Source organism: Heptranchias perlo, chromosome 29, assembly GCF_035084215.1.
Source record: "Heptranchias perlo isolate sHepPer1 chromosome 29, sHepPer1.hap1, whole genome shotgun sequence".
Lineage (NCBI taxonomy): Eukaryota > Metazoa > Chordata > Chondrichthyes > Hexanchiformes > Hexanchidae > Heptranchias > Heptranchias perlo.
The window spans coordinates 5842376-5868369 of record NC_090353.1 but is presented as its reverse complement, the minus strand read 5'-3'; the positions used below and the strand labels follow the sequence as shown (position 1 = coordinate 5868369).

General features: G+C 44.2%; 1 protein-coding gene across 1 annotated transcript in view; it reads right to left on the bottom strand.

The window, feature by feature from the left end:
- Positions 1–597: 597 nt before the first annotated feature.
- crsp7 (cofactor required for Sp1 transcriptional activation, subunit 7) overlaps positions 598–25994 on the bottom strand; it is a 138452-nt gene continuing 113055 nt past the window's right edge. Inside the window, exon 3 of the mRNA XM_067968019.1 lies at positions 598–3670. Coding sequence (XP_067824120.1) covers positions 1859–3670 — 1812 coding nt within the window. The 3' untranslated portion in view covers positions 598–1858. The remainder of the gene's footprint in view (positions 3671–25994) is intronic.

The following is a 25994-nucleotide window of genomic DNA, read 5'->3' as shown; positions in this document are numbered from 1 at the left end:
GAAGTAAAGGGAATTAGGGGTTACGGGGAGCGGGCAGGAAATTGGACATGAATTTAGATTTGAGGTTAGGATCAGATCAGCCATGATCTTATTGAATGGCGGAGCAGGCTCGAGGGGCCGATTGGCCTACTCCTGCTCCTATTTCTTATGTTCTTATTGTGCTTTCACCGCTCTCGAGACAGAGATCATTCCTCCAAGTACCGACCATGGATGAAAACCAGGATCTTCCTGGCCTATTGTTCAGCACCACCCACATCTCTGAGCGCATACCCACTGAGCTATCAGGAGGGACATGGTTTTTATTGGAGTTCAGTGCAGCTCTAATGCAGACCAAAACATTCCACACCTAAACTTACTGTGTTCGCATCCATGGTTGATTACATGTAAAATAGAAACCAGCTTAAAGAATCCATTTCAGAATTAAACACAAAATTGATCATCCATTTACAGCTTGGGAGGTGAAACACATTTCAGTTTGCGTTACCTTTAAACCTCCGTAAATAGTCAGAGATGATTAAATGTGCACTGTGATCTCCTCCTCTACTGTAAGCAAGTACGGATTCACCATAGAAGTCTTTTCCTGAATAAAAGGGACAGTTTTTTGTGCAAATTTTTTTTTATTGTTTCCACATTTATATCACAACGTGTCCACTTAAAAGGACCAAATAGCAAAGTCATTTCTTCTGCATTATGAGGAACACAGAAGTCTAATTTCTGTACATTCACTAAGGCTTCTTGTTTTTGCGGTTGTGGTATGATGGATTCCATAAGGCAAACAATATCTAAAGGAATGGTAACAAGTATATCTCCAGCATACAAACAGATTCCTTTTGAAATTTTTTTTTTGAATTTTTTTAAATCAATTTCTCACAGTACAAAGTTGCAAACTAGTAGCACCCTCTCTTTTTTTTTCCACTTTGGGATTTGGAGAAGTGAGAACGTTTGTGGAGATCAAGCAAGAGGAGAGCAAAGCGGAGAGTGAAAGTATAAAGTTAACGTTTGAATTTTGGCTGGTGGCGGGAGAATAAAAACGTGCAACCCAAATCTTTGACTTCCTAAAATAGATTCATTTACTTATTTTTTTTAAACATTTTTAAACCTAGATCATGAAGATCCAAGGATTTTTCCCCCTGTTTAAACAGAAGACGACAGCAACTCCTGGCATGTGAAGACCTATGGAATGTTCGGTATGACGCTGTACTGTGCAAACGTTCACAGCCTGACATGATTTTTCACTTTAAAAATACGTCCCAAAAAAATTATAAGGAGAAAAGAGAGGATGAGTGATGTAAATAAAAGAGAGATCTACAGTTTTTGCACATTTGTCTCACAGATATCTCACTGCCAAATGAAAGGGTTTTTTTTAAAAAAAAAAGAGAAATCAAATCAAATAAATAGATGCATACTTTTTAAGGTAACATTATTCATTTAGTTTTGATGCCACATAAAGCTCCTGTACCTGCCCAAAGACCGTATCCAGCCTATCGTAAAGTGCTGGAACCTGTAATAAGCCTCTATTCTCTCCTACAGACATACCGCTCCACACCAGGCTCATCGACCCCTGGTTAAGACCTGCCCTAATCCAAGTGGGGAGTTGTTTATACGACAGAACCAACCACCCCTCCACAACCTTCTCCTGTGCTCCTTTCCCTCCTTCGCAATTTTGGTTAAAACACTGATAGCAGCAAACTGCAGAAGAGAGGGGGTTGGGGGGACTTACACAGATGGGCTGAGAAACAGAACCTTCAAAACCTTAACCTGCGTCCCGGAGGCTTTTGCTCGTTTCCAGTAAGTGGGAGCCACTTGTTTGCCGCCAGCTGACCTTTAGCCTCAAAGCACGCCTAATGGGCACTTGCGCTCAGTCTAGGCAGACGTACGGCAGTATGTGCAATTGTCCCTGATCACCGTGAGGGTCCAAAGATATGCACTGCGTCCAATCATACCATTTGCCCTGGTTGTCCAAGCAACCATTCACACCTGCCCAGTGTTGTTGGTGTATTCGGTGAACATCCGAGTCTTTGATCTCCCTACTGACCCCAGGAAGTTCTGAGGGAGAGTCGGTGGGTACTAATACATGGACCTCACGGGCCTCTGTGCTAGTGCTATACCTGTGGCTTTCGTGCTGTAGAAACTCAACAATGTGACCTCCTGGGGGCTGCACTCCTGAGGATGAAAGAAGGCAGCTCTGTCTCGATAAGTAGGACTGAATAATTTCGTTTTTGGATAATTCCTTCCAGTTTGTTTGATCTAAAGTACTTTGCAAGTTTACCCTCTGTTCCTGTACAATTTCGGTGGTTCGATGGGGCTCAGGTGGAACCGGGCTTTCAGCCTGAGATGAATCCTTGTGGGTTAAAGGTTTGATCTGCCCCGTAGCAGGGTCGAATGTAATTCTACGTTCTTTCAACCGTACAGGTTTTACGCTTTCATCGATAACTTGTCCATCTAAGTTCACCTGATAGTCTCTGGGCCTGTATTTTTTCTTGGATGACTTTTTGCTATCATAACCAAAAGAGGTACACTCATTGGAGGACAACTCTCCCATTGCTGCATCCAACTCATGACTGTGCAAGGATTCTCCACGATGCGATGTTGATGAATTGGGACTGTGCGAGGGATACGGCGACGTCTGCTGCTGTAGTGTTGCCGCAGAATGGTGCGGCAGTTGGTTTTCACCAAGGGTCTCTGAAGCAGGTGTGTGCCCCAGCCGATCTAAAAGGCTTTCAGTATCTGGTGGGTGCAAGCCTTTTGCCTGAGGTGGCAGCGGTGGTGTTGTGGCTGGCTGCAATACAGGCACAGGGGATGGCACCTGAACATTGTTCTTGGGTAAGTGGGACGTTGTCCTATCAGAATCGGGACCTGCTTGAGTAGACGTTCCTGTAAAGCTCTGGGACGGGCTAGATACAGAGCCCTTGGGTGCATATGTCGCAGAGGGTTTCCCCAACATCTCCTGTTTAAGAGTCCTCGGGCTAAATGACTGACAGCGGGGGCTACTGGGTCGATAACGCCCCCCGGGATCATCCGTTTTTCCATGCTGCTGCAGAATAGCAGTCTTTAGCAACGAGGAAGTGCTTGGGTTCCTTACAAGTCCTGGAGAATTGGTATGAGGTTTCACAGCATTGACTGGGATCTTGCTATGTTTGTCATTTTCATATGGTGCCTGGTGCTCTGCTCTGCTTTTGCCTGGGATGGTGTGGATGTTTGTAGATGCCGTGTCTGGAGGACTTGGGAAATTTTCAGGACTGCCGCGGATTCCATTGGAAGGTGGTGGTGTAGAATTCAGCAACTGTTCATTATTGGCCTTTGGGACTTTGGACGGTGGCCCCTTCATGCCATCCCGGTGTTCCCCTTTTCGTTTCCGATTGCCCTGCTTGTCAGCAAGCAGAGAGTAGGAGTTGTGCACGTCGTTCTTGTTTTTTAGATCTGGGACGGGCTTGGCTCCCCCTGCTGCAGTGCTGGTGGCCAGAGACGGCAAATCATGCTTGTAGGCATGAGCTCCACCGTTGGCTGAACCAGGGGAGTTAGGCAGCGCTCTGGGCACAGACTCGATCTGGCCAACTGGCTCCACCAGCAACTTTTGCCAGCTCCGCAGCAGTTTCTTGGCACGCTTGGCAAGCTCCTCATTCTTGGTTTTCTTCCGGACATCATTGATGAGCTTCCCCAGCCTCGTTTCCTGGAAAGGCAAAGAACTGAACGTCAGTACAAAGTTCAGGCTTGAACAATCCTGCAGACATTGATCATTATTGGAAAATACACAAACCATCACTTAGAAATGTAAGAAGATGATTCAACTCATCCAACCCTCAGCATGAGCCCTTTCTCTCAATCTTTTTTTCCCCCCTACTCAGCGTTCCTCTCAATGAATCAAGAATGGGCACCTTTTTCAATATCTCATCTGTTAGTAACTGGCCTCAATAGCAACTTGCATTTATACAGCACCTTTAAAGCAGAAAAATGTCAAGTCACTTCACAGAGGTGTAATCAAGAAAAGAAAAGTCTGTAGGATCCTAGTATTGCTTTGTTTTTAAAAAAAAATAAGCATATCTCCCATGGCAATACTCAGTCAGTTGGATGATGCACTGTTTTGTATATTTTGCTTAAATGCAACATCAATGCTGCAAAGTCCAGCTGACGTTAATGGGTGAATTCATAGAGGCTAATTAAGGGAGTGCAGACATTTAGGCTCCAGTAATGTGTCTTCTTTTAAAGTGCGACAGAAATATGAGTGCAAAAGTGAAGTGCGATGGACTTGAAATGTGCACTAAACATACTACAGTCCGCATCGCTTATAGTGTGTTGGTGTTAATGCAATTCGCCCGCTAAGTCATCATTAGCCCCAGACACGTGTTGTGTCCCTCACCACGATGCAGGCAGTAATAATTGCAGTAGCAGCTGTACTTTTGGTCTCACTGCCTTTTAAATGGTACTTGAATCTTCCATGTTAATTTTTGATAGACATGTACAAAAGCGGCAGCAGTTCAGGAACTTTGAAGCTGACCAGACCACAGTTCCTAGACAGCAACCACCGCTGCCACTCGCTCTGCGGCACTGGCGCCTTCGACCTCTTATGATTTGTGCAAAATGAGTCAATTTCAAATGACAAGAAAACCTATCTTCACAATTAATTTATTCCTTTCACCCTATAACTGTAACAATCAGTGCCATTAAACAGTAGGTAAAAGAGAGTAAGCATATAACGTAATCGCACTTTAACGAGATGCAAAGAGCTTGTTGAATTGCCCAAAACAGCCGGCACACTTAATACGTTCCAAGCGAAGCCACTGTAATTGATTTCTATGGTGATGGAAAATGGTTATCACGAATTGCCCGGTATAGAGGGTTGTCCGCCCTAAGTGTGGGCAATATAAGTGGGGACTGTACAACTAAGAAATGTCCCGTGGCACTGCTCAAGTTTAGTCAGAGGATACGCTGTTTTATCAGTACAGGAACATTAAACCCTTCAAAATACAACATATTGCTCTGCTGCTGAAGCAGAGGTGTATGTACATTTAAGGTCACAAACTCATTGATATTAAATAAACACTGAGTTTATACACAGGTCAGTTACGAGGCTTGAGACATTCTGACTTGTGCTTTCTGTTGTTGGCGATTTTTGCTCTATGTTGAAAATAACTGCTCGTTTCTTTATACTTTTTAAAGCTGCTCATGATAACTTAGGGCACCGATTCCCAAACTTTTTTGGATGAGCTCCCCCCCCACCCCCAGGCCTTCATGTCCCATGCATGCCCCCCTCTATGAAACAGTATTTTTGCATAATTAATGTTAGAGTATCGCTGGTAACCTGAGGCAAGTTTTTAAAAGGAGGGCTACTTATCTATTGCCTCTGAACATCAGGCAGCAAAGGAATCATGAGGACATCGAGGCAGAGACAAAAAAAAACACTTCACAGAGCTGCAGAAGTTGGGGCACTGACTTGCTATTTATTCATGCTCTACGGCAGCAGGAAGCCCAGAGCTCACGAACACTTCCAAAAAGAAATTTATACAGCACAGAGGTACAACTTCTTTGGTTAACTGAGTGAAACACATTTTAACTGCGAAGCAGAGTTTTGGAGGAGCAGAGCCAGGAATCTGCCTGAGTTGAGTGGAGTGCTGCAGCGCCGCCAAAGGACAAAATATGAATTGCAGGAATAACCTGTTCGGGAGTTACAGCACGCGTCCTTCTCGCAGTCCACAGTATGGGAACCGATGAGTTAGAGGATGTGTTGTTTTATAAAGGATAGGAACAGCAGTTTGGGTTGGGCCACAAAGAATTGGCTCCAGATTTTGTCACAGCCTCGACCCAAACATGGATGCAAGAACTAAACAACAAATGTAGCAAGATAGATGAATTAATGGCACAAATAGAGATAAATGGGTTTGATCCAATAGCCATTACTGAGAAGTGGTTGCAGGGTGACGAAGGTTGGGAATTAAATATTCCAGGGTACTTGACTTTAGAAAAGATAGGACCACTCGGCTCCAGACCTCATTACAGTCTTGGTCCAAACATGGACAAATGAGCTGAATTCCAGAGGTGAGGTGAGAGTGACTGCCCTTGACATCAAGGCAGCATTTGACCAAGTGTGGCACCAAGGAGCCCTGGTAAAATTGAAATCAATGGGAATCAGGGGGAAAACACTCCAGTGGCTGGAGTCATACCTAGCACAAAGGAAGATGGTAGTGGTTGTTGGAGGCCAATCATCTCAGCCTCTGGACATTGCTGCAGGAGTTCCTCAGGGCAGTGTCCTAGGCCCAACCATCTTCAGCTGCTTCATCAATGACCTTCCCTCCATCATAAGGTCAGAAATGGGGATGTTCGCTGATGATTGCAGTGTTCAGTTCCATTCGCAACCCCTCAAATAATGAAGGACTCCATGGCCGCATGCAGCAAGACCTGGACAACATCCAGGCTTGGGCTCATAAGTGGCAAGTAACATTCGCGCCAGACAAGTGCCAGGCAATGACCATCTCCAACGAGAGAGTCTAACCACCTCCCCTTGACATTCAATGGCATTACCATCGCTGAATCCCCCACCATCAACATCCTGGGGGTCACCATCGACCAGAAACTTAACTGGACCAGCCATATAAATACTGTGGCTACAAAAGCAGGTCAGAGGTTGGGTATTCTGCGGCGAGTGACTCACCTCCTGACTCCCCAAAGCCTTTCCACCATCTAGAAGACACAAGTCAGGAGTGTGATGGAATACTCTCCACTTGACTGGATGAGTGCAGCTCCAACAACACTCAAGAAGCTCGACACCATCCAGGACAAAGCAGCCCGCTTGATTGGCACACCCCATCCACCACCCTAAACATTCACTCCCTTCACCACCGGCGCACTGTGGCTGCAGTGTGTACCATCCACAAGATGCACTGCAGCAACTCGCCAAGGCTTCTTAGACAGCACCTCCCAAACCCACTACCTCTACCACCTAGAAGGACAAGGGCAGCAGGCACATGGGAACACCACCACCTGCACGTTCCCCTCCAAGTCACCATCCTGACTTGGAAATATATCGCCGTTCCTTCATTGTCACTGGGTCAAAAACCTGGAAATCCCTTCCTAACAGCACAATGGGAGAACCTTCACCACATGGACTGCAGCGGTTCAAGAAGGTGGCTCACCACCACCTTCTCAAGGGCAATTAGGGATGGGCAATAAATGCTGGCCTCGCCAGCGACGCCCACATCCCATGAACGAATAAAAAAAAAATGGAAAGTAGTGGGAGGGTAGCCCTGATAATGAAGGATGAGATAAAGGCAGTAGTGAGAAAGGGTCTTTGCTCAGAAAAGTGAGGATGTAGAATATCAGTATTGGTGGAACTAAGAAATAACAAGGGGCAGAAAACACTGGTGGGACTAGTTTATAGGCCCCTTACAGTAATTATAGTGTTGGACAGAGTATAAATCAGAAAATTAGAGGAGCATGTAACAAGGGTAATGCAATAATCGTGGGGGACTTTAATCTTCACATAGACTGGACAAACCAAATTGGCAAAAGTAGTTTGGAGAACGAGTTCATGGAATGTATTTGAGACAGTTTTCTTGAACAATATGTCGAGGAACCAACTAGGGAAGAGCTTATTTTAGATCTAGCATTGTGTAATGAGACAGGGTTAATTAGAAATCTTAAAGTTAAGGATCCCCTGCACAAGAGTGATCATATGATAGAATTTCATACTGATTTGGAAGTGATGTAGCTAAGTCCAAAACTAGGGTCTTACATTGAAACAAAGCCAATTACATAGGTATGAAGGGTGAGTTGGCTAAGATAGATTGGGAAATTAGATTAAAAGATATGACGGTAGATAAGCAATGGTGAACATTTAAATAAATAATTCATAATTCTCAATGAATATACATTTCCTTGAGAAATGAAAACTCCATGGGAAAAGTGATCCAACTGTAGCTAACTAGAGAAGTTAAGGATAGTATTAGATTAAAAGAAGAGGCTTACAATGTTGCCAAAAAGAGTAGAAAGCCTGAGGATTGGGAGGCTTTTAGAAATCAGTGAAGGATGACCAATAAATTGATACAGGGAGAAAACTGAATATGAGAGTAAGCTAGCAAGAAATATAAAAACAGATTGTTAGAGCTTTTACAAGTATGTAAAAAGAGCGCACCAAAAGTAAACCTAGGTCCCTTAAATGCTGAGACAGGAGAAATTGTAATGGGGAATAAGGAAATGGCATTAAACAAATATTTTGTATCTGTCTTCACAGTAGAAGACACAAAAAACATGCCGGAAATAGTGGGGAGCCAAAGATCTAATGAAAGTGAGGAACTTAAAATAATTAAGATTAGTAAAGAAAAAGTACCGGAGAAATTAATGGGACTAAAAGCCGGCATATCCCCTGGGTCTGATGGCCTACATCCTAGGGTTTTAAAAGAGTTGGCGGCAGAGATAGTAGTGTTAGCGTAAAATTTGGGCTGTTGGGTTAAAGGCAAAGATGAAGTGACTATTGGGTACATGGCGGTGGTCATCACCCTAAAACCATACCGAAATGCGCTTTGTGTAGATTAGACTAACCCTAATTAAAGCTTAAACATAACACTTGACTACTAACAAAATGGACACTACTAAACAAAATGGATTCTGTGACTGTGGGAAAGACAGTTAAAAGTGTTGAGTTTGTATATTCCAAAACTGACTTACAGTCTGGGAATACAAAAGACATTTCACAACGAACTGATAAAACTATAGAACCAGACTGCGTGAAACAAAGGCATACTGTCTTAAGGTGATAACAGTTGTTTTAATTTGATTGGTTAATATGTAAACAGTCCGTTGTTGCTGTGCGGGCTTAATTGGTTAATGTGTAAGCAGTCCGTTGTTGCCATGCGGGCTTAATTGGTTAATGTGTGTAATCAAGATTAATGATGTAAAAGCTACTGAAAATCTGTATTTCAAAAGGTATAAAAAAGCATGACAACCATTTTGAAGTTGAGAAGGTAGCTGCGTACACTACGGAGTGTCCAGTTCTTCTCCCAAAGTACTTTGTCCAATAAACTGCATGTTGAATCTTTAAGTCTGACTCCGAGTGGTGATTTTTCCCACAACAGTAGATACATTGGTTTTGATCTTCCAGAATTTCCTAGATTCTGGAACAGTCCCTGTGGATTGGAAGGTAGCAAATGTAACCCTGCTAGTCAAGAAAGGAGAGAGAGAGAAAGCAGGGAACTATAGGCCAGTTAGCCTGACATCAGTAGTAGGGAAAATGCTAGAATCTATTAAGGACATAATAACAGGGCACTTAGAAAATTATAATACGATTAGTCAGAGTCAACATGGTTTTATGAAAGGGAAATTGTGTTTGACAAATCTATTAGAATTTTTTGAGTGTGTAACTAGCAGGGTAGATAAGGGGTAAACCAGTGGATGCAGTATATTTAGATTTATAAAGGGCATTCAATAGGGTGCCATACAAGAGGTTGTTACACAAGATTAGGGCTCATGGTATTGGAGGTAATATATTAGCATGGATTGAGGATTGGTTAACGGACAGAAAAGAGAGAGTAGGAATAAATAAGTCTTTTTCGGATTGGCAGGTTGTAACTAGTGGCGTGCTGCAAGGTTCAGTGCTTGGGCCTCAGCTGTTTACAATATTTATCAATGGCTTAGATGAGGGGACCGAGTGTAATGTATCCAAGTTTGCTGATGATACAAAGTTAGGAGGGAAAATAAGCAATGAGGAGGACGCAAAGAGGCTGCAAATGGATATGGATAGGTTAAGTGAATGGGCGAGAAGGTGGCAGATGGAGCATAATGTGGGGAAATGTGAAATTATCCACTTTGGTAGGCAGACTAGAAAAGCAGAATATTTTTTTAAAAGGTAAGAGACTGAGAAATGTTGGTATTCAGAGGGATTTGGATGTCCTGTACATGAAACACAAAAAGTTAACATGCAGGTATAGGAAGGCAAATGGTATGTTAGCCTTTATTGCAAGGGGGGTGGAGTATAACAGTAAGGAGGTCTTGTTGCAATTATATAGGGCTCTGGTGAGACCACATCTGGAATACTGTGTACAGTTTTGGTCTCCTTACCTAAGGAAAGATATACTTGCCTTAGAGGGGGTGCAACGAAGGGTCACTAGATTGATTCCTGGGATGAGAGGGTTGTCCTATGAGGAGAGATTGTGCAAAATGGGCCTATATTCTCTGGAGTTTAGAAGAATGAGAGGTGATATCATTGAAACACAAAATTCTGAGAGGGCTTGACAGGGTAGATGCTGAGAGGCTGTTTCCCCTGGCTGGAGAGTCTAGAACTAGGTGGCATCGTCTCAAGATAAGGGGTCGGCCATTTCTTCACTCAGAAGGTTGCGAATCTTTGGAATTCTCTACCCCAGCGGGCTGTGGATGCTCAGTCGTTGAGTATATTCAAGACTGAGATAGATAGATTTTTGGACACTAAGGGAAATCAAGGGATATGGGATAGGACGGGAAAGTGGAGTTGAGGTAGAAGATCAGCCATGATCTGATTGAATGGCGGAGCAGGCTTGAGGGGCCATATGGCCTACTCCTGTTCCTATTTCCTGTACTCTTTTGTTCTTAAATGTCAGGAGAAGTGAGAGTAGCTGCCCTCGACAGTAAGGCACTGATTGTGGCAGCAAGGACCCTTCACAAAAATGGAAGCCAAGGTAAAATCCTCCAATGGCCGGAGTCATAACTGATACACAGGAAAATGGTCCTCGTTGTTGGAAGCCAACCATTGCAGCCCCAGTATATTGTTGCCAGAGTTCCTCAGGGCAGTGTTCTTGGCCAAACCCATCCTCAGCTGCTTCATCAATGACCTTCCCTTTGTCATAAAGTCAGGCGTGGGGCTGTTTGTGGACAATTTCACTGTGTTCAGCTCCATTCACAATTCCTATGCCAGCCTACAGCAGGACCTGGACAATATCCAAATGGCAAGTAACATTCATGCCACAAATGCCAGGCAATGACCATCTCAAATTAGAAAAACACCTAATGACCTCATCAGCACCAAGTTCTCCACCATCAACATTCTAGGGGATCATTGTTGACCAGAAGCTCAAGTGGACCAGCCACATCAAGACATAGCTACAAGAGGCTGGGAGCTCCGGGATGACTGGCTCACTTCCTAACCCTTGAAAGCATCTCCATCAACACGGCTCCAGTCAGGAGTACGATGGAATACTACTCAACACTCGCCTGCATGAGTGCAGTCACACAAACACAAGAAACTAAATACCAGCCAGGACAGAACAGTCTGCTTGATCTGTGCCCTAACAATATCCACCCCCACCAGCGTACTTTGGCTGCAGGATGTACTATCTACAGGATGCACTGCAGCAACTTACCAAGTTTACCTCACAGAACCTCGCAGCCCTGTGACCTCTACCATTGAGGAGGATGAGGGCATAAGATGATCACTCCAACTTTCTCTCCTAATCATACACCAACCTGATTTGAACATATATTATTGCTCTTTCATCTTTGCTGGGTCAAAATCCTGAAGTCCGTATACAGATAGGCAGTAAATACTGCCTTGCCAATGTTTCCCATTTTCCAAGAATAAAATAAAATTCTACTGTAATGATACCAGCGATGAGGTTTGTTATAACGAGACACTAAAGGGCTTAGGACATGGAATGCCTGGTGAGAAAAAAAGTGGTGGAAGCAGAATCAGCAAAAGCTTTTAAAGGAAAAGTGGATAATTATTTGAAAACAAAAAATGTAAAAGCTTAAATGAGGCTAAATGGACAGCTGCTTGAGAGTTGGCCCCCTTCTGTGCTGCAAATTTCTATTACTTAAAATGACAACAGATTCCATCAGTACTCATGTTCCCTCCCTGATCTCTTCTAATACATAGATGAATGTGTAAATGCTGCTTCTTGTTCTCGCCTTTTTAAAAATAAATAAGCCCGATTTGCTGTGTGTTTTCAGTATTTTGTTTGTGACAACAGATTTGTTGCTCACATAGTTGATACATAGGACTGCAGCAGTTCAAGAAGGCGGCTCACCACCACCTTCTCAAGGGCAATTAGTGATGGGCAATAAAAGCTGGCCTTGCCAGCAACACCCACATCCCATGAACGAATAAAAAAAAGTTGGACAGTTTTACCAATAGATGGCGATGCTGCACTTTATAGTAGCTTTATAGTTGCTGTAACAGGAACAAAACAAACACCATTTGCACCTTTAATGTAGGAAAACGTCCAAAGGCACTTCATAGAAGCTTAATTGCTTGGTGCCAAAAATTGACACCAAGCCAAAGAAGGAGACAGATGACCAAAAGCTTGGTCAAAGTAGTAGGTTATAAGGAGCGTCATAGGGGAGAGAGGCAGAGAGGTTTAGGGAGGGAATTCCAGATTTTGGGGCTTAGATAGCTGAAGGTATGGCGGGGCCAAGGGAACGGGGATACACAAAAGGCCAGAGTTGGAAGAACGCAGAGTTCTTGGAGGGTTGTGGGGTTAAAGATAGGGAGGAGCAAGGCCATGGAGGGATTTCTACACAAGGATGATTTTAAAATTGAGGCGTTGCCAATGTAGGTCAGTGAGCACAAAGATGATGGGTGAAGGGGACGGTGCGAGTTAGGATAAGAGCAGCAGGGTTTTGGATGAGTTCAAGTTTACGGAGGGTGCAAGGTGGGAGGCCGGCCAGGAGAGCATTGGAACAGGTGAGTCTGGAGGTAACATAAGCATAGATAAGGGTTTCAGCAGCAGATGGGGCGGAGAAGGGTGATATTACAGAGGTGGAAGTTGGTGGTGGAGAGGATGCGTGTTCAGAAGCTCAGCTCAGGGTCAAATAGGATGCTGAGGTTGCTAACAGTCTGGTTCAGCTAAGAGAGTGCCCAAGGAGGGGGGTGGAAACAGTGGCGGGGACCAAAGACAATGGCTTTGGTCTTCCCAATGTTTAATTGGAGGAAATTGCGGTTCATCCAGGGCTGGATGTCGGACAAGCTGTCTGATAACACAGATTATAGTCCAACAATTTTATTTTTAATTCCACAAGCTTTCGGAGGCTTCCTCCTTCCTCAGGTGGTGTGGAAATGACATTTTCGAATCCTTCGCATTTTAAAATCACAGAACAATGCCTGGTGATTACTGCCCGTTGCCAAGGCAATCACAGTGAGCAGACAGAAAGGTGTCACCCTAAAAAGGCCACCGAATATACAAACCCCCAAAAAAAAGAGAGAGAGAAGGAAGACAGTCAATGACCCGTTATATTAAAAACAGATAACATTTGTTCGCTGGTGGGGTTACGCGTAGTGTGACATGAGCCCAAGATCCCGGTTGAGGCCGTCCTCATGGGTGCGGAACTTGGCTATCAATTTCTGATCGACGATTTTGCGTTGTCGTGTGTCTCGAAGGCCGCCTTCGAGACACACGACAACGCAAAATCGTCGATCAGAAATTGATAGCCAAGTTCCGCACCCATGAGGACGGCCTCAACCGGGATCTTGGGCTCATGTCACACTACGCGTAACCCCACCAGCGAACAAATGTTATCTGTTTTTAATATAACGGGTCATTGACTGTCTTCCTTCTCTCTCTCTTTTTTTTGGGGGTTTGTATATTCGGTGGCCTTTTTAGGTGACACCTTTCTGTCTGCTCACTGTGATTGCCTTGGCAACGGGCAGTAATCACCAGGCATTGTTCTGTGATTTTAAAATGCGAAGGATTCGAAAATGTCATTTCCACACCACTTGAGGAAGGAGGAAGCCTCCGAAAGCTTGTGGAATTAAAAATAAAATTGTTGGACTATAACTTGGTGTTGTAAAATTGTTTACAATTGTCAACCCCAGTCCATCACCGGCATCTCCACATCATGATAACACAGAAGTAGTGGAGGGTTTGAGAGGTGGTGGTGAGGTAGAGCTGGGGGTTGTCAGCGCACGTGTAGCATTTGACATTGTGTTTTCAGATGATGTCGCCGAGGAGCAGCATGCAGATGAGAAACAGGAGGGGGTCAAGGATACATCCTTGGGGGACTCCAGAATTAACTGTGCAGGGACAGGAAGAGAAGCCATTGCAAGAGATTCTCTGGCTATGACAGGATAGGTAGGGGTGGAACCAGGCATGAACAGTCGCACTCAGCCGGACAAAAGAGGAGTGACATTGGATTAGGATAGTGTGGTCAACCGCGTCAAAGGCTGTAGTGATGTCGAGGGGCAATATAAACTAAATGGTATAATTTTAAAGGGGATGCAGGAACAGAGACACCTTCAGGTCTACGTACACAAGTCTTTGAAGATGGCAGGAAAAGTTGATAAAGCTGTTAAAAAGGCATGCAGGATCCATGGCCTTATAAATAGAGGCATTGAGTACAAAAGCAAGGAAGTTATGCTAAATCTTTATAAATCACTGGTTAGACCTTAGCTAGAGTATTGTGTCCAATTCTGGGCACAACACAATAGAAAGGGCGCCTTGGAGCGGGTGCAGGTAAGATTTGCTGGAATGGTACCAGGGATGAGGAGTTTCAGTTGTCTGGAGAGGCTAGAGAAGATGGAATTGTTCTCCTTAGAGCAAAGGAGGTTGAGGGAAGATTTAATAGAGGTGATCAAAATTATGAAGGGTTTTGATAGAGTAGAGAGAGAGAGAAACTGTTTCCACTAGCAGGAAGATTGGTAACCAGAGGACACAGATTTAAAATAATTGGCAAAAAAGCCAGTGGGGAAGATGAACATTTTTTTAAAAACTCTGAGTTGTTGTGATCTGGAATGTACTGCCTGAAAACATGGTGGAAGCAGATTCAATAGGGACTTTCAAAAGGGAATTGAATTTTTAACTTAAAAAGGAAAAATTTGCAGGTCTATGGGGAAAGAGCAGGGGAATGGGACTAATCTGTAGCTCTTTCAGGCATGATGGGCCAAATGGCTTCCTTCTATACTGTTGGAATCTATGATGGCAGATTTGAAAGGGAAGTGGACTGCATCTGAGGAGAGGAAACCATTTACAATGGTTGGGGATTCTAGGAGTAGGGGGCACAGTCTAAAAATTAGAGCCAGACCTTTCAGGAGTGAGATTAGAAAACATTTCTACACACAAAGGGTGGTAGAAGTTTGGAACTCTCTTCCGCAAATGGCAATTGATACTAGCTCAATTGCTAAATTTAAATCCGAGATAAGATAGCTTTTTGGCAATCAAAGGTATTAAGGGATATGGGCCAAAGGCAGGTATATGGAGCTAAATCACAGATCAGCCATGATCTTATCAAATGGCGGAGCAGGCATGAGGGGCTGAATGGCCTACTCCTGTTCCTATGTTCCTACAATGTCAGCTAGCATGGGGGCCAGGAAAGGAAGTTAGGTGGTCAGCAGTTTCATGGGAATAGGGTTGAGAGCGCAGGGAGTGGGTCTCATGGACAAGATGATTTGCAGTGGGCATGAGGGAAAGGAGGGATGCGGCAGAAGCAGCTGACAAAGACCATGTGCTCCTTGCATTTGTTTTTGGAGCTGAGGGTGGAAGGGGCAGGGGAGAGCGGTTTAAGGAGATGGTTGGTAGTGAAGAGAAGCTGGGGATTATCTTTGCATTCCAGGATGATCCTGGAGTAGTGAGCAGTTTTGGCAGAGGAGAGCAGGGCCTGATAGTGCTTTACTTGTTTCAGCCAGATCTGGTGATGAATCGCTAAACCTGTTGTGTGCCATGTACGTTCATATCTGCGCCCCTTTGGACTTAAGGGAGCAAAGATAGTGGCCGTACCAGGAAAATCGACCATGGGGAGATTAAGGGTTTTACTGGGGCAAAGGCATCAAAGGCAGAGGTGAGGGTGTGATTGTGCAGTTCGATAGCTGCATAAGTATTGTGGTGAATGAAGTGCTGTGGCAAGTGACTTAGGTGGCAGGGGGGGGAAAGGGGGGAAAAAAAGTTTCCCCCCCCACGGTTGGATGTAGAAAGAAGTTGGGTCAGAAGGGGGATAGGAGTGGTGAGGGATACAAAGAAGAGATCAGAGACAGCCTTGTCTGTGATTGAGGTGTGGGAATAGAGAGACCACACGAGATGGCAAGGTCAACGGGGTGGCCGTGAATACGCGTAGGAGAGTTTGGATAGAGGGAGAGGCTCAGAGAGGGCAGTGAACTAAGAGGGCAATGTGAGATGAGATGGACGTGAAGGTGAGAAGTTGCTCAGTGCAGAGGCAGCAAGAGGAACGGAGTGAGAATATCTCGGTGAGAAACTTGGGATGGGTGGGCAGTAGAGAATGAGGATGTTAGAGGGGAGGCGAAGGGGTGGAACAAGGTGAGGTGCCCAAAGTAGAAGATGCCAGGAGTAGGGGGACCGATCAAGGTGACATTTGATAAAGGCCACACCGCCACTGACTACTTGGGTGGGGCAGGTGGTGTAAGGTATAGCCAGGCAGGGAGGCTTCAGTAAGGGGAAGGTGTCATCACCAGTGAGTCATGTTTCAGACAAGGCTATGATATCAATGCAATCATCCACAATAAGGTCATGGATGGCAAGGACCTTATTTGCAAGTGAATGGACATTCTGGAGAGTGGTGGTGATTGTAGATCCACATGGTCAGTGGTGGGAAGGACAAGTGGGATGGGAAGCAGGTTGGCAAGATAAGCCCACAGCAGGCGCGTTGAGTGGGAAGGTTGGCGAGGCAGGAGGATGGGGTTGCTGCTTGTAAGGAGGCAGTGACAAGCGCCTTGATGAGCTCTTCGCAGAATGCCGAGAAGTCACAAAGGAAAGCTGTGGACTTTTTGAAGAAGGAGTCAAGCCTGGGATGGTGGCAGGAGTGTAGGAAGGTAGAGGAATAGTGAAGGGTTGGGGTAGGGATTTGTGAGAGGCAAAGTATGCAAGGAGAGGAGACAGGAAAGAAAGGCCCAAGAGCAGACAAAAGAATAAAGTAATGGGCTCGGGTCCAAAGCAACAGCCAAAACGCAGATGCGAATGGACAGAGAAAATTCTGGTTACATCGGCCTGGCAAAGATTAGGATGGATATGTCCTGGTTGTAAATGTAGAATAGGGAGAAAACATTAAGAGAGCACAAAGTCTGAGGTCCCGTGGTGGGATGAAGTTCACATGCAGATAGGATGGAGACAGCTTGGAGCATCGACGAACTAATGTCCAAGTTCGGAGACAGGTGTGGAGAGCGAGCGAGATCAGGAGTTTTTTTGAGGGGCAGGGAATTAGTGGGCGCAATACTAGAGGTATTCCCGTGGAAAATGGACAGCCGAGGAGCCGTGAATTGACCATGAGCCAGCACAGGCTGATCCAGAGATTCAGCGGAGGTGAATAGTGGCCTCAGTGATTAGTAGTGCACATCAATAGATCCAGTATAGCAGAGGAGGGATGGAAAAGGGAACACAATGCACCTGCTGGCAGATCGACAGTACATTCCAATGTGCAGTCACCGTCAAACATTTACATTACAAAGTACAATTTGAAAACCCAGGAAAATGAAAAAGTAGAGTTACATTAAATTAGGAACAAATATAGGAGCAAGACACTCATCAAGTGGCATACCCAGGGATACAAGATACAAGGTGAGACAAATTGTAAGTTTGAATTGGTGAAAAAATGGTAACTCATTTGTTGAGACTGTTGTTTTTGTGGGGGGTGGGGGAGAGACAGAGAGAGATCGAGATCGATCTGATTTGTTCATAAGGACCACATGACCATTAAATCTCTCATGATTGGCCCAATAACTAAATAGCTAGCAGTATCAGAAACTAATGTGTCTTTCTGCACCACTGGTGAACTGTGGTTAGCTTCCCATTGCCTCCCAGCACTTTTTACTCATTACAAACTGACATAAAAAGGGAGGCTGTTCTTGGTTACCCCTCACCCCTTAGATGCTCGAATTTTGTTGTGGACAAATTTCAGAATGAGGTATGTGGCACATCCAATATAATTAAAAGAAATTTACCACGCAGCACTGCAGCTACCAATATCAACCATGGACAGGAAAATACTAAGTATGGCAAGAAATCCATTGGGACAACGAGTGAAAAGGCCGACTTAAGGAATACCAGTACTACCAGAGTGAAGAAATGTTCCCCAGCCAATCTAAACAAACAATCGGGGACAGAAATTCCACAGGGGCGAATCCGCCAGGAGAAGAGTGGCAGAGCAGAACCCCTGTCCGCCTACATGCTCAGCTGCTGACCCCAGCTCAAAATTGCGGAGCTGGGATCATTTGCAGGGTTGACGCAGGCTGCAAAGGCACTTCAGCGGCACCTCCCCCCCGCCCCAATCTGGCCCTGTCGAGGCCCACAGCCTCTCTGCTTGAGGTACCTCCAGATCGAAGATAAATACTATAGCAGTATTCGGCTTTAAAGGAACCATTTTGCCTCAAGACATAAGGTAATCAATCCCCTTTGGGATCAATTATCTTAGTCGAGTTAAGGCTTCAAAAGTACTCAAACATCAGTTCCAGCTGGCACGAATTCCACTGAGGGCTTTTAAGTTGGTAAAGGATGGAATTCTCCCGAGTCCTGAGCTGCTCTCTGCCGCTTTAATGATTTCAGATTCTTCAGCCTCTATCGTCTCCTTTTCACCATGAATGTCCAGTTCCTCTACAATTCCATCCTTCATCAGGACAGTTACCGTACTTTCTGCTTCTTCCTTGAACAATGGTCCAACCAGTCTCTGTTCACTGCCACCCTCCACCTGACTGAACCTCTTCTCATCTTGAACAACTTCTCTTAACTCCACTCATTTCCTCCAGGTAAAAGGTGTTACGGGAATTTGCACAGCTAGGTCTGTATTATCATAGGGTATGTGGAACACTGATTGAATGCTACTCAGAACCCTGACCGGACCGCTTCCTTTGTTAAATGACAATTGTGCTGACACTGCTTCCTACACTTGTGTTAGTTTGGAGAATTTCATTAACTATATCTAATTTCCATCCGTCCCTCACCATCACCATCACGTGTCAATCTCTGGCTCTTCCCTTCCTGGACTTCCCTTTCCATCTCTGGTGGCGAATGTCTGTGGGAAAACCATTACAAGCCCTTTCACTCCCACAAGCCCCTTGATAATACCTCTTCCCACCCAGACTCCACCCCTTTCTCCCAGTTTTGTTGTCTCCATCACATTCGCTCTGATCACGACATCTGCCATGCCAGAGCTTCCGAAATGTCTTCCTTATTCCTCAGTCGACATTCCACAATAGTTAACAAGACCCTTTTACCAGGTCTCCGCTCTTTAATTCTCCAGATCGGAACAAGATCAGGACACAGCACCAATACAGTCATCAATACAATGGGGGAAGAGGTCTGGAGAGGACCTGAACAGGATTTGAAGTCCTACAATAAGACAAACGTAGCTGGGATCTGTGCAGGTGACATCTTCACCTTCCATCCCACCAGCATCTTTATTCACCAGATCACCACCGACAATATAATCCCACTGCCAAGCACATTTTCCCCTCCCTGCTTCCAGCTGTCCTTCCTTCCTTCCTTTCCCTGGCATCTTCCCAGGCAACCACAGGACAGACTACACCATGCAGGGCCCCAAACACTCCTTCATTTGTGTAATTCCCCATGCTGCAGGAGACCAAATGCAGATTAGGTGGCAGCTTCATTGAACATCTCTGTTCTATCCAAAACTCTTTTTTTCAATTATTCTCAGAATGTGGGCGTCATTAGCACGGCCAGTATTTAGTGCCCATCGCTAGTAGCCGAGACGGTGGTGATGGGCCTTCTTGAAGTGGTTTGATACATTGGAGTAGACTTCAGAGGGCAGTTAAGAATCAACCGCATTGTTGTGCGACTGGAATCAGATATAGGCCGGACCAGATAAGGACATTAGTGAACCAGTTGGGTTTTTTAATGACAATCCAGCAGCTTTATGGACACTTTAACTGATACCAGCTTTTAAAAAAAATTTTAAATTCTTAAACTGCCATGGTGGGATTTGAACTCTCATTCTCTGGACAGTTAGTCCAGGCTCCTGGATTACTAATCCAGTAACATAGAAGAAGATAAAGCAGAAAAAGGGGGCATATGACAGATGTCAGGTTGATAATACAAGTGAGAACCAAGCTGAATATAGAAAGTAGAGAAGTGAAAAAGGAAATAAGAGGGGCGAAGAGAGAGTATAAGGAAATACACTGGCAGATAACATAAAAGGGAATCCAAAAGTCTTCTACAGGCATATAAATAGTAAATGGGTAGTAAGAGGATGGGTGGAGCCAATTGCTGACCAAAAAGGTGATCTACGCATGGAGGCAGAGGGCATGGCTGAGGTATTAAATGAGTACTTTGCATGTGTCTTTAACAAGGAAGAAGATGCTACCAAAGTCACAGCAAAAGAGGAGGTAGATGAGACAGTGGATGGGTTAAAAATTGCTAAAGAGGTGGTACGAGAGCTGTACTTAAAAAAGATGGGATGCATCCTAGGTTGCCGAAGGAAGTAAGGATGGAAATTGCAGAGGTGCTGGCCATAATCTTCCAATTCTCCTTAGATACGGGGGTGGTGCCAAAGGACTGGAGAATTGCAAATGTTACACCCTTGTTCAAAAAAGGGTGTAAGGATAAACCCGGCAACTACAGTTTAACCTTTTAGAAACTATAATCCGGGACAAAATTAATAGTCACTTGGACAAGTGTGGGTTAATAAAGGAAAATCAGCATGGATTTGTTAAAGGCAAATCGCATTTAACTAACTTGATCGAGTTTTTTGATGAGGTAACAGAGAGGGTTGACGAGGGTAATGCGGTTGATGCTGTGATCCTGGGCTTTATAAATAGAGGCATAGAGTACAAAACCAAGGAAGTTATAAAACACTGGTTTGGCTACAACTGGAGTATTGTGTCCAATTATGGGCACCGCACTTTAGGAAGGATGTGAAGGCCTTAGAGAGGGTGCAGAAAAGATTTACTAGAATGGTTCCAGGGATGTGGGACTTCAGCTACAGTGAAAGACTGGAGAAGCTGGGGTTGTTCTCCTTAGAGCAGGGAAGGTTAAGAGGAGATTTGATAGAAGTGTTCAAAATCAAGAAGGGTTTAGAAAAAGTGAATGAAGAGTATCTGTTCTCGTTGGCAGAAGGGTTGAGAGCCAGAGGACACAGATTTAAGATGATTGGCAAAAGAACTAAAGACGACAAAACGTTTTTACGCAGCGAGTAGTTATGATCTGGAATGCGCTTCCTGAGAGGGTGGTGGAAGCAGATTCAATCGTGGCTTTCAAATAGGAAAAAATTTGTAGGGCGACGGAGAAAGTGCAGGAGAATGGGACTAACTGGAGTGCTCTTACAAAGAGCCGGCACAGGATCGATAGTCCGAACGGCCTCATAGGAACAGGAGTAGGCCATTCAGCCCCTCGTGCCTGCTCCGCCATTTGATAAGATCATGGCTGATCTGTGATCTAACTCCATATACCTGCCTTTGGCCCATATCCCTTAATACCTTTGGTTGCCAAAAAGCTATCTATCTCAGATTTAAATTTAGCAATTCTGTGCTGTAACCATTCTATGATTCTAATTACTACGTTACCATATCAAGTGTGAACCTGACATCCCTGTGGCTCACCATTAACTCCCACTCCCGCTTTGATCTATCGGTCTTTAACCTCCTACACTGTTCTAATGAAGCTCATGTGACTTTCAGGAATGGTACCTCATCTTTCTGCTGGGCAATCTGCAGCCCTCTGGTCTGAAAAATGGCTTGACTTCAGTTGTTAACTATATTTTCCATTTTCTTCATAGCAGTGGGTGCTTGCGATGTTGGGCGGGTGTCGGTATTGGAGGGGAGAAAGGTTGACATTTGGGGTGCAGACCCTTCATCAGAGCACAGTGCTGGTGGGGGTCGTGAGCCTATTTGCGATTAAGTTTTCATTTTTGATTCCAACTTAAGGACTTTTTCAAAATGTCGGCAGGAGAGGAGAGATGTTGCTGCAACATGAAAACAGCTGATTTTTTTTCAAGTTCAAGATGTTAGGTACCAAGTTAATCGACATGCACTAACAAATAATCAGTTCCAATAAAGACCCAAAACTCGCCTCTCCAATTTTGCCCCACATCATCCAATCAATTTTAAAATAATTGTCCATTAAAACAAAGGTGATGGGGGAATCTTTGGACAGGGGCCGCCAGGGGTTCTCCAAGTGCACACACGCAAGGCGGCAAACCACAGCTGGAAAAGTTTCATCAGAGACCATTTGAGAGCACAATTCTCTCAGACTGGTTTATAACCCACAGTCATCTAACTTATGTAGAATTACATAAAATGTACATCACAGAAACAGGTCATTCGGCCCAACAGGTCCATGCTGCACACGAGCCTCATCCCTTCCTACTACTTCTAACCCGATCAGCATATCCTTCTATTCCTTTCTCCCTCACGTGTTTATCTAGCTTCCCCTTAAATGCATCTATGCTTCTTGCTTCAACTACTCCTTGTGGTAGTGAGTTCCACTTTCTAACCACTCTCTGGATAAAGAAGTTTCTCCTGAATTCCCTATTGGATTTATTAGAGACTATCTTATATTTATGGCCCCTAGTTCTGATCTCCCCTGCAAGTGGAAACATCTTATCTACGTCTGCCCTATCAAACCCTTTCATAATCTTAAAGACCTCGATCAGGTCATCCCTCAGTCTTCTCTTTTCTAGAAAAAGCGCCCAGTCTGTTCAATCTTTCCTGATAGGTATAATCCTAGTAAATCTTTTTTGCACCTTCTCCAGTGCCTCTTAAGCAGCACGCTCAAATAGCACTGCCTGCTACCATAGAATCAGAATGCAGCACTGAGCCACGTGTGGAAGATCAATGGGGAAGCCATAGGGACTTGCATGAGTAAACTCAACTATCAGTAAAGTGGACTAGCTTTCACAGTGATGATACTCATCATCTTGAGTTCGTGACAAATAGGCAAATTTGTCTTTGTGTTATGCAATTTCAGATAGTTATGGTAAACCTGATTTAAAATAATTGCTTTAGCTAGCTGAAAAGATAGATAGAAAGACTTGCATTTACATAGCGCCTTTCACGGCCTCAGGACGTCCTAAAGAGCTTTACAGCCCATTAATCACTTTTGAAACGTAGTCACTGTTGTAATGTAGGAAACACGGCAGCCGATTTATGCACAGCAAGCTCTCAAACAGCAATGAGATAATGACTAGATAATCTATTTTAGCGATGTTAGTTGAGGTATAAATATTGGCCAGGACACCAAGAACTCTCCTGCTCCTCTTCGAAATAGTGCCATGGGATCTTTTACGTCCACCTGAGAGCACAGACCGGTTTAACGTTTCATTCGAAAGACAGCACCCTCCGACAGTGCAGCATACCCTCAATTATTGCACTGGAGTAGCAACCTGGATTATGTGTTCATGTCTCTGTGCTGAAGTTTTTGGTGACTAATACTTAATTGGCTACTTGCAATCAGATCTAATCATTTTATTCAACAGAAAACATCAAAGGGCTTTGTTATTTCAATGCATATTGGACTAGGCAAAATAGCAAGCTATTCCATTAAAGAGGAAATGTGTACAGGAAATAGCAATATCCAGACATTAATACATCACCTCACAAAATACAAGATCTGTTAAACTCTTTGTTGACTTGATAAAATGGCTCTAACATGAAAGTGTCCCATGGTATAAATCATAACTGTTTGCCAAGTTTTACTTCTGGCAAAGGCATCCAAATTTCATGGGCGAACTGGGATTGACAATCTCCACGTACAACATTTCACCTCAAAGGTCCACCAGGAGACAGAAGTGCAGTTCGTTATCAGACTTGCCATTTTAAAAAGGGTATATTAACCCGTTGTGGACTGATGCTAAATTTTATTTTATATAAAAAGTTTTTGGTGTATCTTGCTGAGCCTTTCGGCTTCTGTGCATTACTGAACCTGAAAATAAATCTGAAATAGTTTCAGCTAGTACGTGCTGGTCTGGCCTTTCTGAAAGGATGAAATAGCACTGGTACACACTTGAATTAGCAGGGAGACACTTAATGACTTGTGTAAAATAACTATTAAACCTAGCTGTCCAAATTGTAAGGAAAGGGACGACGACTGATTCTTAGCAAGGTAGGTAGGGGAAGAGAAGTGTGGGCAGACAAGTTGGTCGAGTAACTCAGCAGTAAGGCAGCATGCTCCCAGCTAGTCAGTTCTTCGCGCAACATGCGACACTTTCATGAGAACGACGTACGTATGATGCGTGGATTATGATGTGAAAATTCAATTTTCACTGCCTCTTACCTCACGCTCAAAGCATAAAATGGAAATTTTATGGAAAACTCAAATGTAGCTGGAGAATTGGATAACAGAAATGAAAGATGAATGGGAAGTCTGATAAGCATCGATATCAAAAGATCATTTTCTGGAAGTTGTCCAAGACAATTTATGGGTATGGTTGCTTGACAGAGATCAGGACCCTAAATCAGATGGCGAGCGAGCCAAGCAAACCAAGCACTTTGCAGCCTCTTAAGTGCACAGGAGCAGACAGGAAGGTGGGAAGGTGGATGTCTACACAGGTCGATCAGTAGATAATTCACCAAACCAGGTGATAGGCGGACAGTCCATGAGCTGAAGACTGCACAGCCTAGATCATAAAGCGGAGATAGGAGGGACCTCAAATGTTGCAAATATGACAAGGTACAAAGGAGGAACTTGCTGGTCCAAGAGCAAGTACAAGTGGTGCAGTCAAGACGACACAAGATTAGTGTGACAACACTAAGCTCGCAGAATATAACATAGTATTTACACATGATCACCACGAATAAACAGCTAGCTGTAGGCTTATATAATACAGCATGTGTTCCAACTCTCTTGTGCTTACATCTGTTGTGTGATCAGCTTCCAGGGGGCAGGTACTTTGGAGAAGAAAGATGCATCCTTGGCTAAAGTGTGGCAAGAGTGTCTGTTGTGGATGAGTGAGAAAGTAGAAGTTTTAGTATTAGTACAGGATGATGCATCGTTGGGAAATTATTTACATGTTAATGCACCTGTTACCTGTGCAGTTGTTGAAGGCCAGACTAGGGCTCGAAAAAAACAGCCAAGCCAATGCAAAATCAGAGCAGCCAACTGCAGTGGACACTAGTGGCACTATGCAGCCTCATAAACGCAGGGGAGCAGGCGGGAAGGTGGATGTCTATGGTTGTCATCCATTAGGTCATTCACTTGTGTGGAAGCAGGGTCTTCACCAAGCTGAAATGGGCCTGACTGCACCAGGCAAGGGATCCAGGAGATCAAGTGGGTCAGCTGCAGAGTCATTCAGTATACAGGTGTCCAAGGGAGCCTGGGACGTGTGAGCAAAGCATGCTGACCGACCCTACGTGAGACCACGTAGAGACAGCGTTAAATTCACAGTGCAAGCAGAGCCTCAAAATCATTTCTTCCCAAGAGTACATCAGCACATTTGGGGAGCTCAATGTGACATTGTTGGGCAGACCTGGCTATGCAGGGCAGTTTGTCCAAAGGTCAAACAATACACTTAACTAGCTGCATGCAATCAGAGCTGGTCATTGTGTTCAATGGGAAATGCCTGCCCCAAATGGCCCCTGGGTTTCATGTTGTTTCAATGCACATTGAACTACATAAAATACTGAGCCATTAGGGAAACCTGGACTGCAGTGGTTCAAGAAGGCGGCTCACCACCACCTTCTTGAGGGAAATAGGGATGAGCAATAAATGCTGGCCTTGCCAGCGACGCTCACATCCCTAAATGAATAAAAAAATCTATTATAGGCATGAAACTCCAGGTACATAAATATTTCCAGACCTCAAAGTTTAAGAGCTGCTGAACTCTGGTGAATTGAAAATAAATGTTGGACATAAAAGCAGTCCGATAACATAAATCACAGTTTCAGTTGCTAAGCTTTTATTCTGGCAAAGGCATCCAAACTCATGTGGATTGAACTGGAATTCACATTGTCTTGAAGGTTTGCTACAATAGAAACCTAACTCATTCAAAAGTCACATTGATTTTTGGACTCTTACGAATACTGATAAATAGTTCTGTCACAATTCATATCATAAAAAGGGCTATATATTTTTAATCTATTTGAGAGATGTGGCTGTCACTTTATATCTGGTTACTGCTACCTTGTTCTAAATATGTTGGAGAGGATACACATC